An 18,673-nucleotide genomic window follows, 5' to 3' on the forward strand; every position below is an offset into this window, starting at 1 on the left:
TATGAGTTCATTTAAAGATTAACCTTCGTTTTTAATCTTGTTCTTTAATTAGCATTTAGTTCTTTATTCAAATTAAATAAGTTGAATTATGATGTTGTCAAAGTGACCTCTCTAATTTGGTTTATTTAATTTTGAATTTTGAATGTTTGTAATTGTGTATTTCCATGTGATCATTTGATCGGCCCAAAGGAAGGTCAATGGTTGACCGGAGTACATAAATTACCTGTGATAGTAAACACGTAACAATTATAAGGATTTCACATGAGAATAGCAAATCAATCCAAAGAGGGGTTTGTTATTTGTTGTGCTTTATTGTTAGTGTTTGATTATTACAACAAGAATATTACTAGCAGTTAATTTTACTGTCCAAAGACTTGAAATTAATGGTGCACTAGATATCTTGAATGGGTTTGCTAATTATTTTGAACTAGATTGAAAAATTAAAATAGTGTGCATGTTATTTACAGTTTATTTTCTGTTCTCTTTTCAGTTAATGTTGCAAATATCTCTGCCAACTTAAATTCAATACCGGTCCTTAATGGTTCCAACTTTAAGGACTGGAAGGAGAACATTCAGATAGTTCTCGGATGCATGGACATGGACCATGCGATACGGATGGAGCAACCCCCTACTCCTACGGTAGCTAGCTCTCTTGAAGAGAAAGCTAAATTTGAGAAATGGGAACGCTCTAACCGCATGAGTCTAATGATCATTAAGCGTGCAATTCCGGAGGTGTTCAGGGGTGCAGTGTCTAAGGACACCACCAATGCTAAAGATTACCTTGCAGAACTTGAAAAGCGCTTTGTCAAAAGCGATAAGGCTGAAACAAGCACTATTCTTAAGAGCTTGATTTCAATGAAGTATAAGGGCAATGGTAACATAAGGGAGTACATCATGAAGATGTCCAATCTTGCTTCAAAACTTAAGACATTAAAGTTTGATTTGCATGAGGAGTTACTTATGCATCTCATTCTGATTTCTCTTCCAGTTCAATTCAATCACTTTAAGGTCAGTTTTAACTGTCAAAAGGAAACGTAGAATTTGAATGAACTGATCTCTCATTGTGTTCAAGAGGAAGAGAGATTGAAGCAAGAAAAGACTGAAAGTGCTCATCTAGCAAGTACATCTAAGGATAAGGGCAAAAAAAGGAAGAATGTGGATGCTGCTGGTCCAAATGCAAAGAAACAAAACAATGGAGATTGTTTCTTTTGCAATAAGGCTGGACACATAAAGAAGGAATGTACCAAATATCGTGCATGGCGCGAGAAAAAGGGTATGTTTCTTAATTTGGTTTATTCTGAAGTAAATTTAGCTTCAGTACCTAGAAATACTTGGTGGTTAGACTCCGGTGCTACTACTAACATCAGTATTTCAATGTAGGGTTGCCTGAACTACCGAAAGCCAAGTGATGCTGAAAGACGCATTTTTGTGGGCGATGGAAAATCAGTAGAAGTTGAAACAATAGGGCACTTTAGATTGTTGCTTAGTACTGGTTACTATTTGGACTTAATAGATACTTTTGTGGTACCGTCTTTTAGACGGAATTTAATTTCTGTTTGTTATTTGGATAAATCTGGTTACTCTTGTTCATTTGGAAACAATCAGTTTAAGTTATCTATTGGTAATTCAGTTGTTGGAACCGGTTCATTAATGCAATATGACAATCTATATTTACTTTATACAAATGCTTCATATAATGAAATCCTAAATATTGAATCAAGAGGTACTAAACGAAAACTAAATGATAATACTTCGGGTGCATTATGACACAAACGTCTAGGTCACATCTCTAGAAATAGAGTTGAACGTCTTGTGTCAGATGGGATCCTGAATTCCATTGATTTCACGGACTTTAATGTCTGTGTTGAATGCATTAAAGGAAAACAAACCAAAGATAGAAAATTGAATGCATATAGAGCTATGAAAGTCCTTGAGTTGATACATACGGATGTATGTGGGCCATTTTCAATTCCTTCTTGGAATGGTCAACGCTATTTCGTATCATTCATAGACGATTTCTCTAGATATGCATACATTTTTCTTATTCAGGAAAAGGCTCAAACATTGGACGTGTTCACGTCATTTAAAGCTGAAGTTGAAAATCAACTCAACATAAAGATAAAGAAAGTAAAGTCCGATCGTGGTGGTGAATACTATGGTCAGTATGACGGTTCAGGTGAACAACGTCCAGGGCCTTTTGCCAAATACCTAGAGGAGTGTGGTATCGTCCCACAATACACCATGCCGGGCTCTCCAAGCATGAATGGTGTAGCGGAAAGACGAAACCGCACTCTACAGGATATGGTAAGGAGTATGGTTAGCCATTCTTCCTTACCAAAGTCACTTTGGGGTGAGACATTAAAAACTGCAGCATACATTCTAAATAGAGTACCAACAAAAGCAGCTGCTAAAACACCTTATGAGCTTTGGTTAGGACGAAAACCTAGCCTAAAGCATTTCCATGTTTGGGGATGTCCAGCTAAAGCAAGGCCTTATAAGTCTCATACGGATAAATTGGACCCCAAAACAGTTAGCAGCTATTTTATTGGCTATTCTGAGCGATCAAGGGGCTATAAATTTTATGATCCCAACTTAAAGTCAATTTTTGAGACGAGTACAGCTGTATTTTTTGAGGATATTGAGTTTGGGGGAAAGAATCAAATAAAGGATTTTGTCTTTGAGGAAGAATCAACTTCTACTTCGGTTAACGAGGAGTTGATTCCTATTCCGATTTCTTTGGACAATGATCAGGATTCTCGTCTGGTCATTGAAAATACCGGAATAATTCTAGAAAATCAAGACAATGTTAATCTTCCAGAGGTGCAAACTCAACAACCTCAAGAAGAAGCTATTGAGGAACAAGTGTCATTGCGGCGATCTACAAGAGAAAGGAGAAGCACTATGTCGGATGACTATGTATTTCTTCAGGAACATGAGGATGATCTTGGTATGACGAAAGATGATCCCATCAACTTTCGTCAAGCCATGGATAGTTCCATTTCAGAAAAGTGGATTGATGTAATGAATGAAGAGTATAAGTCTATGCAAGACAATAAAGTTTGGGAACTTGTCCCATTACCAGAAGGTATGAAACTTATTGGTTGTAAATGGATTTTTAAAATCAAAAGGGATTCAAGAGGTAATGTGGAAAAGTATAAAGCTCGTCTTGTGGCAGAAGGCTTTACTCAAAAACATGAGATTGACTATAAAGAGACTTTTTCTCCAGTTTCAACTAAGGACTCTTTTAGGACAATCATGTCACTTGTTGCACATTTTGATATGGAGCTACATCAGATGGATGTAAAGACGGCGTTTCTTAATGGAGACATTGATGAAACAATTTATATGGTGCAACCAGAAAACTTTGTGTCAGGAGATCCAAAGAATATGGTTTGCAAATTAAAGAAATTCATCTATGGGCTTAAGCAAGCGTCTCGTCAGTGGTACCATAAATTTCATAAGGTAATTCTCTCATTTGGTTTTGGAGTGAATTTAATTGATGATTGTGTGTATCACAAATTCAGTGGGAGTAAACACATATATTTGGTTTTATATGTGGATGACATTTTGCTTGCCACAAATGATATAGGCTTATTGTACTAAACCAAGAATTTTTTGTCAAGAAATTTCGAGATGAAAGATCTTGGTGAGGCCTCATTTGTATTAGGAATTCAGATACATCGGGATCGTTCTCGAGGTATTCTTAGATTGTCACAAATGAGCTACATCGATAAAGTACTAAAAAGATAAGGCATGCAAGATTGTAAACCAGGAAACACCCCGGTCGCTAAGGGAGACAAATTTAGTCTCAAACAATGCCCTAAAGGAAATCTTGAAATTCAGGAAATGCAAAAGATTCCATATGCTTCGGCAGTTGGAAGTCTTATGTATGCTCAGGTTTGTACGCATCCGGATATTGCGTACATAGTTGGCGTATTAGGCAGATATTTAAGCATCGACATCGACATGTTGTGCTGGGTAGCAGTGTAGGTAGGTTGGAAGAGGCGTTGCAGCTGATACGCAGAATGTCGATGAGGCTGCTTGCGTAGGTCTAGGGCTCGTTGCTGACGGGATGCAGGATTCAGAGCAATGTGGAACTCGCGGAGATAGCTGTGGCAGAGCTTCGTGCAAGGCGAAAGAGGCGTCGAGGGAGTGTGTTGGCAGTTGTCCGACATATTTCTACCTGAATGGCAACATGAAAGAGGAAAGGAAAGGAAGGGGAAGAGAGGGAAAGGAAGGGGAAGAGAAGTATTTATATTTTTCTTGTTTGGGAGGAAGGGAAAGTTCATTAACGTAACATGCACTACCTTGTTTGGGAGAAAGGGGAAGGAAATGAAGGTTAAATATATAAAATTACAAAAATATCCTTACTTGTTAAAATAGATCTACAATAATTTAGAAATAATTGTTCGTTAGGTATTTTATTTTATCTAATATCTTAGAACTATTCGTTCAATGAATTCGTCAATCGAAATTATACACTAAATATATAAAATTATAAAAATACTTTTATTTTTTAAAATAAATATATATGTAAAAATATATATATAGCTCATAAGATTAATAAAATTTAATATTTACAACTTAAATAAATAAAAAAATTAAAAAATAATAAGTAGATATATAAAAAATATACGAAATATAGAATTTGTATACTTTGGTACGATAAAAGATAAATCAACATTTTTATATATATTTTTATAAAAATTTACTGATGTAAAAATTTGCGATGAAAGTCGACATCGAGGAGTGCGAGTGATAAGATCCTGTGATGACTGCGTTATGTGACGAGGAGCAACGGTGCAAAAATCTAATAGATAAGTTATTTTAATAATTAATATTTTAATATAAGGGTAAAATTGGAATAAATATGTTTTAACATTTCCTTCCCCTTCCTTACACCCCAAATCGGAGTGTAAGGAATTATGTCTATTTATGGGCATGCAAGGGGAAAGCTTACCCTTCCTTCCCCTTCTCTCCCCTTCCCTCACTTCTTTACAAACAAGGTTACAAATTCCCTTCCCCTTATTTACCCTTCTTTCCCCTTCCCTCACCTCCTCCCAAACAAGTCGTCAGGGATCTCGGAAGCTGGTTGGGAGCAGAGGGAGCATGAAGACGCCTATGCGTAGTGACATCGAAGTCGATGAGAAAGTGAACCTCGATGTTGTGGCAGGGATTAAGTGCACCTCGTCGAAGGGTTGGCCTAGCCTTGCTACGAGATTTGAGTTTGACTTTTTTTTGTTACTTTTGTTATTTGAATAAAGGACTTAAATTAAATTAATTTGATATTTGTATATATTTCTTCTACAAAAGGTGGATCCGCCACCTTAGCGGCCCCATACGGTCGGCCCCACGACCATCTGTGAGGAGGTAAATCGAGAAAGTGCAGTTGGTTACGACGCAGGAGGGTATTGTCGGGCTTCGCCAGGATTCGAATCCTTGCCCTCTTCTGCAAGTCTACTGCGTCGTAACCAACTCATCTATGCACTGATATTTGTATTTCAATGCTAGAGCTCATGACTTTTGAAGGTCGATTATATGTGAATGATAATTTGATATGATTGATAGCTCGGTGACTCTAGCTAAGTTGGAAATAGAAGAAGAATGGATGGAATATCTGAGGGATCACAAGATGAGAAATATTAAAAATAGTATTGATGACAATCTATGAATATGCATGTGTAACTGAAGCATGAAATATGATATATAAAGTGAGTTGAGAGCTTTAATGTATCCGAGAGACAAATAGTCTGATAGAAGATGATCTAGGGGTGAAATTAAGCTACGCAGGTGAGACTCTAGTAGTAAGTTAGGAGAGTTGAGTGACTTGTACATACATGTGGGATAAAAGTAAAACTCAACTTAAGTGCAAGATTTTGATCATTAGGACAATCAAGATCAGGGGTTCTAACTGAGTGAAGAATTAAGTTGATTAAACAATTGACTTGGGCCTGAAGTGCAAAAAAATAGAATGTTTCTATTTGTAACTTAGATGATTGGGCAATCAACTAATACTATAACATGAAAACAAGGAATCATTCATATGATAAACTTGTGCTGCAATAATGGATGACCTAAGAGCTATCATGGATACAGTAGACTCAAATAGTTATTGACAAACTTAGTCGGAGATGATCACACAAAATAGTTAATTGATAGTGGCTAACAGTAAATTGATCGACAAAATATGAGTCTTTCAACAAATAAAAAATGAAAAATTGTTGAAAGCTATAAAAGGAGAGTTTATGTAGAAATTTAAAGATTTGCAAAATAGAATTGGTTAAACTCATTAAAAGTCTCATGGTTAAAAAAGTATAAACAAGTTTAGAAAAATCAAGAGATAAATGGTGTTAAATTTAACACGAACTCAGAGGTCGATATCTTCGTCAAACACTTTTGGCCAATATCTTTTAATAATGACCCTTGATGACTTCAAATTAGAAGGGAAAGGACTACTCAAGTTGTCTAAGTGTCTAATACTGTCATGAATTTAACATCAGGTCATTCGATTGATTGAACATATTTATTGGTCTTATAGAGGACTCCATATATAAAACGATACTCATTTCTCAAGAATTAAAGTTGTGACGATTCTAAAGAGTTTAAAATATAGAAAAGGAGTATAGATGGGATCTAAAGAGCGATAGAAATGCAATGGTATCAATTTCACACATCCAACTTCTTATAAATTATAAAAATATTTAGATGAAAATGTTTGATATATAATTAACAGACAGACCTTTTATTATGTCTTTAAAAAGAAGTTTATTAATTTTAAAAGTTCCTAATAGCAATTAATTCATACTTCAAAACTAGAACACAAACTACCTAGCTTAGCTAGCTACCTGGGTCAAATAAAGCAACTCTCCTTGAAGCTGCTGTGCCATTTTCGAATTTCAGTCTCTGTCAACTCCAGACTATTCTCATCTAACGTTGACAAAACCGATCCATGATCTTAACGCCACTACTCATTTTAGTTTCATCAAGCTCAAAGTCATCTTACACATTTCAGAGTGCAATTATGAAGCGTCTGTCGGTCGTTGAATTCCAGGAGAAGAAGCTTGCGGCGCCAGTGGCTCTGTGGATCAGTTCGGAGGCCGGCAATTCGATCTAAAACATGCATGCTTAATTAATTAATTTGTTAGCTTTGTCCACATACGTACAAATTCTTCAACAACTTGTTCTAGATAGATATCAATCATGTCCTTAATTATTCGGAACGCCATAAACATGCATGTTGTGAATTAAAGCTAAAGGTTGGTGAGTGTTGGAAAAGGAGGGCCGTGTCTATGGACTCTTTCATCGATCGGCAGAGCTTTGGCCGCACACTTGGAAAGCCGAGCTTCCATCACCAGGCAGCTGCATGCCATGCAATGCCATGCCATGCTAGGTGAGACTGATCAATCTTAATTATTCAAAGCACAAACGTCACTTCACAATATCTTGATATATATTATCGAAACTGCACTTTTTAAATTGATTGTGAATTAATGTTCTTACACGGCATTGAATGTAAAATAATTGTTGTATATATGCCTTGGTCGAACTTATTAATGATATAAGCATGTGTCTTGGTGTCCAAGTGTCGATCGACCTATGTGATTAATAGCTAGCCATGCGATCGGGCACCAAATGAGGATGTTGAGGTCAGTATGGTAGTGCAACAAGCTAATCAATGCATGGTAAACTAGTGAGAGCCAACAAGAGTCATCAAGATCATCGACTCCTACGAAGGTTAGTGAGAGCAAGATTAGTAATGGGATCGGATGACAACATGCAAACCAACCACCGTTAGGTGAAGAAGAGGACATGGGTTGACAGGGAGAGACGATTGAGTTTATAAAAAAAAAAACTTTTTTTTCATTCTCTCCTTGTTGCATTTAGGTAAACAAATCACACAAAATCATTTTCACTCTAAATTAGTAGTAGACTACAATACAAAATATTTATGTGTCTAATCGCCGATCAAATCTTAGTCTAATTGAAGTAGGTTGGTTGATTTGAATGAGCAAAGTAAGTCGAGTAGTATAATTAGTTGAAGTGGGTCAATCTATTTTGTTGGATAATCAAATCGATTAGTCTACTTTGGTTGATTATGTTGATAAGTCTAAATGAATCATGCATTATTAACTCATTAATTGGGTTATTTAAGTGATTAGATGATTCTTATTAAGATGGCAATCTAAGTGGGTTAGGCAAGTAAAAGATATGTTCAAGATAATCGAGTTAGTCTATATAGTGAACTTATTCAGTCAAATCTACTTTGGTCTATCTACCTAATGAACTTATGTAACAGATTTAGTCAAAATTACTCTTAACATGTTTAAAATTATTAAGTAATTTTAATTTGGTTAAAATTAATTTAACTTGGTCAGAAGTGATTAAATATTATTGGAATAATTTTGATCAAAATTATTACAAAGTGAAGTGCTTGACCAAAATTACTTAAATTAAAATTGCTCCAACCATTCTGTTCCATGTTTGAATAACTTTTGTCAAAGTTACTACAAGGGTTTCAAAATATGTGTGCCATTTTGATTTTTTTTTTAAAAAAAAAAATAGTGCCATTTTAATTTACACTCAACTTCTATTGTAGGAAACTAATTAATTAGTTTTAACTAAACTTTGGTTGAGTACTAAAGCAATATATAATGTATCTTAATTATAATTATTTACGACAATGATATAATTTTATAATATTTTTTCACTCAAATTAAGATTTAACCAAAGCTAAATAATGTGCTAAATTCTTAGCAGTGGCCTACAAATGAGACTAACAAATAATAAAAATATTAAATATACCTTTAACATCATATTTCAAGCATAGAAAAATAATAGAAAACTAAATTTTGACTAAGATTTATATTAAAATATAATTGAACACTGACAAGTATTTATGAAACGTAGAAATTTAACATTTGACTCAATAATTAGATTTAGAAAAGTCATCCGTTAACTTATTTAAGTATAATTTTCTTTTGACACTCAATCATTTTTGTCAAAGTCTTAATTGAATGTCAAATATATTATACAATTCTTAAAAATCACATCATACATTCTAATAACTCTAAGAAACATATTTTATTTCTAATCCCAACTACGGCAAAGTATTTTTCTTCAATAGAATAAAAATCTAGGACATTATTATTAAATATAAATTAGTTCATGTGTTTTCGAATTTATCCTAGTAATTTCATGAAATCAAATCGACCATTTCAGAATTAATTAAATTATAAAAATTAAATACATAAATTATCAAAAATAAAATAAAATACATATTTATTTTTTTATACTCGACTGTCTTGGACAAGAGTGTTTTAGAAAAGAAGAGTATCATAAAAATTGATCTTCCAAATAGAAACTGAAAATGATGTCCTTTTAGGTTAATTTCAAATGAAAATTTATGTAAATTTTTAAAAAATGTTTAAAATATAGTGCACAAACACAAGGTAGCAATATTAACAATCTTATAGATGGTCATGAGTTTATAAGTATAAACATTAAAAAAAACTAGATCAAATCTTTATTTTCTAGTACTGAAATAATGAAAAATATCCAGGGAAAGAACTTTTCTTCTACATTCATTCACAAGCGATAGAGAGACACAGTGAGGATTTCTTAATTCGTTCATGGTATTTTCTGCTCTCTTGGCGATGGCACTTCTGTTGAACAATGGAAGGACTGATACTGTGATTTCAGTAGCTTCGCCAACAAGGATACCAGTGTGGCAGGAAGGAGAGAAACAACAGATTGAATATCAAAACACTCTATAATCACATTTCTTCACATTAAGATCGCTTAATTAGCTACCATCCACCTGTGGATTCTCCTCCTCTCCCCCCTTACCTACATACCTTCATGAATTAATTTAAAGGATTGAGCAGAAAAGTACAGTAGTTAGCATTAATTTAAAGGATTGAGTTCTAAGTTCTGAAGCCAAGGAATCCTCTGTGCTCGAATTCTTCTGCTCTGGAATTGACCAGCATTGGATTAGCTTGTAATTGCTGCGGCAAGGGAGGCCCAATGGAGAGCTCAAGATTGAGATCCGGGAGCTTGGCTAGACGCCATGCCGACGAGGGCTCCTCGTCGCTGCTGCTGCTGTTCTTGTCTTCCTTGCCAACAAGTTCAATCATGAAAGGAGGAGTTGTCCTTTCGATGGAGATCGGTGCCGAGTTGGAAGAAGAAGAAGGATTGGCGTCGGTGAAGGGCCGGTGAGTCACCGGATTGACTCCCCTGTTCAGTAGCTTTCTTCTGATATGACTGTTCCAGTAGTTCTTGATCTCGTTGTCGGTTCTTCCTGGCAATCTCGCAGCTATAAGAGACCATCTGCACTTTTAAAAAAATTATGCATAATTTGGAGTGATCCTTTGCGATTTTGAACACTACGTTCAGTTTGTGAATATATATACACACTTGTTGCCGAGGAGGCTGTGGAGCTTGATGATCAGCTCGTCCTCGTCGCCACTGAAGTTGCCGCGCTTGAGGTCGGGCCGGAGGTAGTTGATCCAGCGGAGCCGGCAGCTCTTGCCGCAGCGGAGAAGGCCGGCGGCCTCGGGCAGCGACCGCCAGCACCCCTCACCGTGGGCGCGGATGTAGGCCACTAGCCGATCGTCCTCCTCCTTCGTCCATGCCCCCTTGTTCGTGTGCGCTTTCTCGCAGCACGGCGACCTCCCCATCAGATTATATATGAATTGGGCTATCGTCTCACTTCTCCCTCTCTCTCACACACAATCTATCCACTCAGAGATCAGCTTTGGTATGTGTTATAAAGAAGAAGAGATCGAATATCGGTGGGGAAAAAGTAGGAGGAGGGTGAGAGGAAGGCAGGCGTACCCCTACAACAAGAGGTAGGTCGACATCACCATCTTGTTCTTACTCGTTCCAAGTTCAACCTCATGATTGGCCGCCATGACCGCCCACCGAGGTGGGTAGGTGCAAACTGCAAAGCCAGGACACACTACACAGTACATCGATGGAACTGTAATTAATGCTTTGCCAATTGGGATCTTCCTGTCAATTTGTATGAACAGTAAATGTGCTTGACGTGTGGAGTGTAGTGTGTGGTGCATGGTCTGACAGGAACAAGCTAACCGTGAGTGGGAGTTGGTCATCTCCACCTGATTCCATGTGCAGCATCGCCATTTTTCCTCGGGCATCTATGTGCACTTGTCAAGCATACGCACGTTGATAAGACCAAAGGCCTCGACGACTACACTGTAGCTTTTCAATACATGACGCATTCATTTTGCCGGTTGCATGTGACGAACGTTCTTGTGCAGTGAGAAAAGTCGTCGCCGTTCTCATCTTCCACAGACTGCAACATCATGCGAAGACTTTTTCACGACAAATGCTTTGGTATATATATCCCAGGAAGGCAATCAGTCACTGCTGCATGTTAACTGGCATGGGGCTAGTTAACTCACTTTAGGCTTCGAGGATATGTTTTAGCTTGCGTCGTTGGGATTAGGTAGAGCTAGCTGTCTACATGTCTGGAAAGCTAAGGAACTAGCTCGATGGAATCCACATGCACCAGATGCAAACTCCATGTCCATGGCAGTATATGAAGCTAGAAGACGAATGCGGTGGGTAAAGCAAGCTGGGAATGAATGATATGGTTGCGGTTGAAGTACTGTGGAGTTTGGTTCACCCTTCCACCTTTGTTTTTTTGTAAAAATTAAAAGACTAATTTTGCATGTGCTTTTTCTGAGGTGCAAGCGTGAACAGGGAGCTGAATAAGAGTTTATACTTAACAATGATTTAAACAAATATCACTAGGGGGCGCTTGGTATACATTCGGTAATGGGAATGGGTATTATTTCCATTGAGGGGTTAATGACAATGGGAATGATTACCGAATTTTTGGTGCTTGGTATAGATACTGGAATGGGAATGAGAATCAGTCCAACGAGTTCGCCGTCGATGCTGTTGTACTTGAAGTCGTCGAGCACGGTGACGCGGCAGTCGTGGGAGGAGAGGAGGCGGAGGTGGAGGGGATGGGCGAGGAGAAGCAGGTCACCCCATCCCTTTTTCTCCCACATGTACTCCACAGAGAAGGGTTGGGTGAAGAAGGCTTCGTCGGAGATCGGATAGCAAGCGTTGAACCGATCGAGGACTGGCTCATAGGCGGGATCAGGGAGAGCTGCGAGGCGCACGACGCCGACAAAGCCCGGGGCGAAGAGCAGTGAGTTGCCCTGCTGCGCGAGGAGTAGCAGAGGAAGGTCTGGCCGCTGTTGAGGAGGAGAGTGTGCTTGGTGAAGGAGGCGTTGGCGGAGACGTCGATGAAGGCGTTGACGGAGGAGATGGAGATCGCGGTGGCGGCGGTAGTGGTGGAGCAGGTGACGAAGGGGCTTCCGCGGATGAGAAAGAAGCAAAGCGAAGGGGGAAAAAGTTGCGCAGATGGGAATGAGTTTGATAACCAGGGGAGGGGTAGGTTATGAAATCAGGGATATCAAATCCTTATTTTGATTTCCATTCCCGTCTACCAAGCATTAAGAATGGGAATGAAATAGATTTCATTCCCATTCCTCTCTCCTAAACCCGCCTACCAAGCGCCTCCTTAAGAGTGTGTTTCGTTTAAGAGATAAGATAAAGAATGAAAGAATGGAGTAGAAGCTAGAGTTGAAGGAATGCATGAAATTGTTCTTATTTACTTTGTCAATGATGTGGTGGATAAGAAAATCTACGCGTGGCAAGGCTACATCAGAGGTCAAGTTAATAGTTAAGCATAGGTATATCAAAATCAAAGCATATATAGAGGTTAAAGTAGCCACCTGACTATTTCAGTCTGACCACCCGACTTTCTCAGCTCAGATCATTTGACTTTCTCAACTTGGTCACTTGACTTCTCAGCTCAATCATTCGACTCCTCCTTCAGCTCGCCCACTTGACTCCTCTTTCAATTTGGTCACTCGACTTGTCCCTTAGTTTGGCCTACTCGATTTTCTCAGTTTTGCTATCCGACTCCTTCAACTCAGCCATTCGATTCTCTCAGCTCGGTCATCGTTGAAACGGACAACGACAGTGAATATTCTGAAACACGTGACATCGTGTGGGTGGTGAAGCGGTTATGCTTCTGTCAAATCTGATTTCCTAAATGTCTTCCATCACACATGTGACATTCAGTGAATAGAGATGTCATTAATAGTTGCTGCCTTTCCATTAATTCTTTCTCGTATTGAATTGCTTGATTAACGGAAAAAAAAACTTCTTTGTTTTCTTCTTGCTATCAGATGTGACCGGACATCCTCAAGTAGGCCGAGGAAGGGGGATTGAATGCCATCAAAACTTACGTCTTCTGGAACATCCATGAGTCTGTCTATGGCAAGGTAAGCCTTTGCTTCCTTTTCAACCTAACAAAAGTGCAATCACATTGTTGAGATCTAGACAATGATTGAGATCTTACTGTGTCACACACTTCAATTTTGAGGGAAGATACGACGTAGTCAAATTCATCAAGCTGGCGCAAGCCAAATCATGCAAAAGTTCAAGGATGAAATGTAAGAAAAATCGATAGGGAAATCTCAACACAAAACCCTAAACTCTACTCAATTCTCAAGAAATCACAAGCATAATAATCAGAATTGCGGAAGCATACCAGAATTCATGGTTTGCAATCGATCTCGAGTCAAGATCTTCAATTTGCAGATTTTCCTAAGAATCCAGAGAGTTTTGTCGATGGGAACAAAACTGAAGCGTCGTTCTGTAAACTGGGACCATAACCCCTTTTATAATTATCCAAATTTGCTTATTTCTAATTTGACCCCTCAATAAATTAGAAATTACACATGTGGTATCCACACTATTATATTCATGACAATTAAGCCCTTAAGTCAAATTCTTTAATCATAATTTTGACCACATTAATTTTTGACTTATTTAATTGATGACATGACATTTATAATTACAATTATGATCCCAAAATTCTAATAATCTCCCACTGGATCATATATGTAAATTTATAAATGTGTTAACTTTAGTGAGCTCAAAATTTTGTCATCATAGTCATAGGGCTTCCTTAACAATCTCGTCCATTAATTATATAGACATAGGATCAATGTAGTCTTTGTTGTATCTATCACAACTAAACCATCAGTGGTCACGTACATCAATATAATCAAATGACATAGATCAATCATGAATGTGTGGCATGAAAATTACATGCAAGGTGATCTATTCATGTCAATTTTCAACTGGTCCTCCTTAACCAAAGTGAGATCAAAATATTAACTTAAGTTGTACAAAGTGTAATGAAGTAAACATTAAACTTTATATCTGATCAGAAAAATCTTGGTATATAACCAAACATATATAGAAAACATATATAGTACAAACTCCCACTAGATCTAGATTTCACCAAATTGAATAACACCCATATGAGTGGTATGCTCATAGAAGACATTGGGTGGTAAACCCTTTGTAAAAGGATCTGCTATCATGGAGTTTGTGCCTATGTGTTCTATCGAAATCTGTCCACTTTGTACTCTTTCTTTCACAACAAGGAACTTGATATCGATGTGCTTCGATTTTGTCGAGCTCCTATTGTTGTTGGAATATAATACAGCTGATCTATTATCACAAAATAACTTCAATGGTCTCTCAACCATTCCCAAAATACGCAGCCCAGAGATAAAATTTTTCAGCCATATTCCATGATTTGATGCCTCATAACATGCTATAAATTCTGCTGCCATGGTGGAAGAAGCTGTCAGTGCTTGTTTAGCACTTCTCCAAGAGATAGCTCCGCCAGCCAATAGAAAAACATAGCCTGAAGTGGATCTCATGCTATCTTGGCATCCCGCAAAATCAGAGTCAGAATATCCCATGATCTCAAGAGTATCTGACCTCTTATATGTGAGCATGTATTCACTAGTTCTTTTTAAATATCTCATTACCCTCTTTGCTGCTTTCCAATGATCCATTCCTGGGTTGCTCAAATATCTGCCCAACACTCCAACAATGTACGCAATATCCGGACGCGTACAAACTTGAGCATACATAAGACTTCCTACTGCCGAAGCATAGGGAATCTTTTGCATTTCTTGAGTCTCGAGGCTTCCTTTAGGGCACTGTTTAAGACTAAACTTGTCTCCTTTAGCGACCGGGGTGTTACCTGGTTTACAATCTTTCATGCCAAATCTTTCAAGCACCTTATTGATATAGCTCTTTTGCGATAATCCAAGAATACCTCGAGAACGATCTCGGTGTATTTGGATTCCTAATACAAAAGATGCATTACCAAGATCTTTCATTTCAAAATTTTTAGAAAGAAATCTCTTAGTATCATTTAACATAGCTATATCATTTGTGGCAAGTAAAATATCATCAACATATAGAACCAGAAAGATATGTTTACTCCCACTGAACTTATGATATACACAATCATCTACCACATTCACCTCAAAACCAAATGAGATGATAATTTGATGAAATTTATGATACCATTGACGAGAAGCCTGCTTTAATCCATAGATGGATTTCTTAAGTTTGCAAACCATACTCTTTGGATCTCCTGAGACAAAGTGTTCTGGTTGCACCATATAGATTGTTTCCTCAATGTCTCCATTGAGAAAAGCTGTCTTGACATCCATCTGATGGAGTTCCATATCAAAGTGTGCGACAAGTGCCATGATCGTCCTAAAAGAGTCCTTCGTTGAAACTGGAGAAAAGGTCTCTTTAAAGTCAATCCCATATTTTTGAGTATAACCTTTAGCTACAAGACGTGCTTTATACCTTTCTACATTACCATTTGAATCCCGTTTGGTTTTAAAAATCCATTTACAACCAATGGGTTTCACACCTTCTGGTAATAAGACAAGTTCCCAAACTTTGTTGTCTTGCATTGACTTATACTCCTCATTCATTGCCTCGATCCACTTTTGAAAATTTGAATCTTGCATGGCTTGACGAAAGTTGATTGGATCATCCTTCGTCATACCATTATTTTCCTCATGTTCTTGGAGTAGTATTATATAATCATCTGGAATAGCACTCCTTTTTTCTCTAGTGGACCTACGTAAAGGCACTTGTGTCTGCACTAGTTCTTGAGGCTGTAGAGTTTGTTCTTCTGAGGGTTGATTAACAATGTCTTGTTGTTCTTGTATTGCATCCTGATTATTATCAGGAATAAAATCCTGATTATTATCAGAAGCAATCATAGGAAGATATACCATTTCCTCTTGAAGAGTAGTGGGAATACATTCCTCCTCAAAGACAATGTCTGCTACTTTATTCTTCCCCCCAAACTCAATATCCTCAAAGAACGTTGCAGTTCCCGTCTCAAAGATTGTCTTTACCTTGGGATCATAAAACTTATAGCCCCGTGATCGCTCAGAATATCCAATAAAGTAACTACTTACTGTTCTGGAGTCCAGTTTCTTTTCATGAGGCCTATACGGTCTAGCCTCAGCTGGACATCCCCAAATATGAAAATGTTTTAGACTTGGCTTTCGCCTTGTCCAAAGCTCAAAAGGTGTTTTAGTAGTTGCTTTAGTGGGTACTCGATTTAGAATGTAAGCTGCAGTCTTTAATGCTTCTCCCCAGAGTGACTCTGGTAAGGTTGAATGACTAATCATACTCCTTACCATATCCTTAAGAGTCCGATTTCGTCGTTCAGCTACACCATTCATGCTTGGTGAGCCTGGCATGGTGTACTGTGGGACGATTCCACACTCCTCTAGGTATTTAGCAAAAGGTCCTGGACGTTGTTCACCTGAACCGTCATATCTACCGTAGTATTCGCCACCACGATCAGATCTGACTTTCTTAATTCTTTTGTTGAGTTGATTTTCAACTTCAACCTTAAATGATTTGAAAACATCCAATGTTTGAGCCTTTTCATAAATAAGAAATAAGTATGCATATCTAGAATAATCATCAATGAATGATACAAAATATTGTTGACCATTCCAAGAAGGTGTTGGAAATGGTCCACAAACATCTGTATGTATCAATTCCAATACTTCTGTAGCTCTATATGCACCCTCTTTCTTTCTTTTGGTCTGTTTGCCCTTAATGCATTCAACACAAATGTTTAGGTCTGTAAAATCAATCGAATGTAAAATGTCATCCGATACAAGACGTTCAACTCTATTTCTAGAGATGTGTCCTAAACGTCTGTGCCATAATGCACCTGAGTTTTCAGCATTAAATTTACGCTTAGTACCACGTGATTCAGCATTAAGAATCTCAATATAAGAAGCATTTATATCAAGCATATATAGATTGTCATAAAGTATAAGTGAACCGGTTCCAACAATATTAGAATTAATAGATAAACTGAACTGATTGTTTCCAAACGAACAACAATAACCTAATTTGTCCAAATTAGAAACAGAAACCAAATTCCGTCTAAATGACGGCACAACAAAAGTATCTATTAAATCTAAATAATAACCAGTGCTTAACAACAATCTAAAATGCCCTATTGCTTCCACTTCTACCGACTTGCCATCACCTACATAAATGCATCTTTCAGCATCATTTGGCTTTCGGTAGCTCAGGCAACCCTGCATAGAAACACTTATGTTAGTAGTAGCACCGGAGTCTAACCACCAAGTGTTTCTAGGTACTGAAGCTAAATTGACTTCAGAACAGACCAAATTTAAAAACGTACCCTTTTTCGCACGCCATGCGTGGTACTTAGGACATTCTTTCTTGACATGATCAGGCTTGTTACAGAAGAAACAACCTTTCTTGTCATTATCCTGCTTTTGTTTCTTCACATAAGGACCTTTAGTAGCCTCATTCCATCTTTTCTTGCCCTTATCTTTAGTGGTGCTTGCCAAATGGGCACTTTCAGCCTTATCTTGCTTCAACCTCTCTTCCTCTTGAACACAGTATGAAATGAGCTCATTAAGAGTCCATTTCTCCTTTTGACAGTTATAACTGATTTGGAACTGACTGAACTGATTTGGAAGAGAAATAAGCACTAAATGCACAAGCATGTCGTCCGACAATTCAAGGTTAAGTGCCTTCAACCTTGATGCAAGGTGGGACATTTCCATGATATATTCCCGAACATTTCCCTTGCCTTTATACTTCATGGAAATCAAGCTTTTCAGAATTGTGCTTGTTTCCGCTTTATCACTTTTGGCAAAGCGCTTCTCAATCTCATCGAGATATTCCTTAGCTTTGGTGACACTATCAGACACCGCACCTCTAAAAGCCTCAGGTATGCCGCGCTTGATGATCATAAGACTCATGCGGTTAGAGCGATCCCACTTCTCATAATTAACCCTCTGTTCAGAGGTACTAGAATCTGTAGGAGTAGTAGGTTGCTCTGTCCTAATCGCAAGATCTAAATCCATGCAGCCAAGAACAATAAGGATGTTCTCTTTCCAATCCTTAAAATTTGTTCCATTAAGGATCGACACTGAACTTAAGTTAGCAGAAATAGTAGCAACATTTGCTGTAAAAAGAACATAAGAATATAACATAAATAACATGCTCATGTCGAATAAATTAATATAAATGGCAAATCCCATCAAAAGATACCTAGTGCAACAATAATATCAAGTCTTTGGACAGTAATATTATTTGCAAGTGGTACTCTTGTTGTAATAATCAAACACTAACAATAATGCATGACAAATAATAAACCTATCTTTGGATCGATTTATTAAATTCATGAAAAATAAAAACCTTATAAATGTTACGTGTTTATTATCACAAGTAA

General features: G+C 37.5%; 1 protein-coding gene and 1 pseudogene across 1 annotated transcript; both read right to left on the reverse strand.

The window, feature by feature from the left end:
• Nucleotides 1-9,750: 9,750 nt before the first annotated feature.
• Nucleotides 9,751-10,786, reverse strand: LOC141829096 (MYB31 transcription factor31-like; annotated as a pseudogene).
• Nucleotides 10,787-17,475: 6,689 nt separating this feature from the next.
• LOC141828955 (uncharacterized) lies at nucleotides 17,476-18,359 on the reverse strand. The gene is made up of 2 exons (XM_074716348.1): nucleotides 17,612-18,359; nucleotides 17,476-17,504 (listed from the first exon to the last, which is right to left on the reverse strand). Exons 1-2 carry the CDS (start codon nucleotides 18,303-18,305, stop codon nucleotides 17,476-17,478), a joined length of 723 nt encoding a protein of 240 aa, XP_074572449.1. The 5' UTR covers nucleotides 18,306-18,359.
• Nucleotides 18,360-18,673: the final 314 nt, after the last annotated feature.

This window comes from Curcuma longa, chromosome 5 (genome assembly GCF_044706935.1).
Source record: "Curcuma longa cultivar G26 ecotype Majalengka, Jawa Barat chromosome 5, ITB_CL_G26_1.1, whole genome shotgun sequence".
Lineage (NCBI taxonomy): Eukaryota > Viridiplantae > Streptophyta > Magnoliopsida > Zingiberales > Zingiberaceae > Curcuma > Curcuma longa.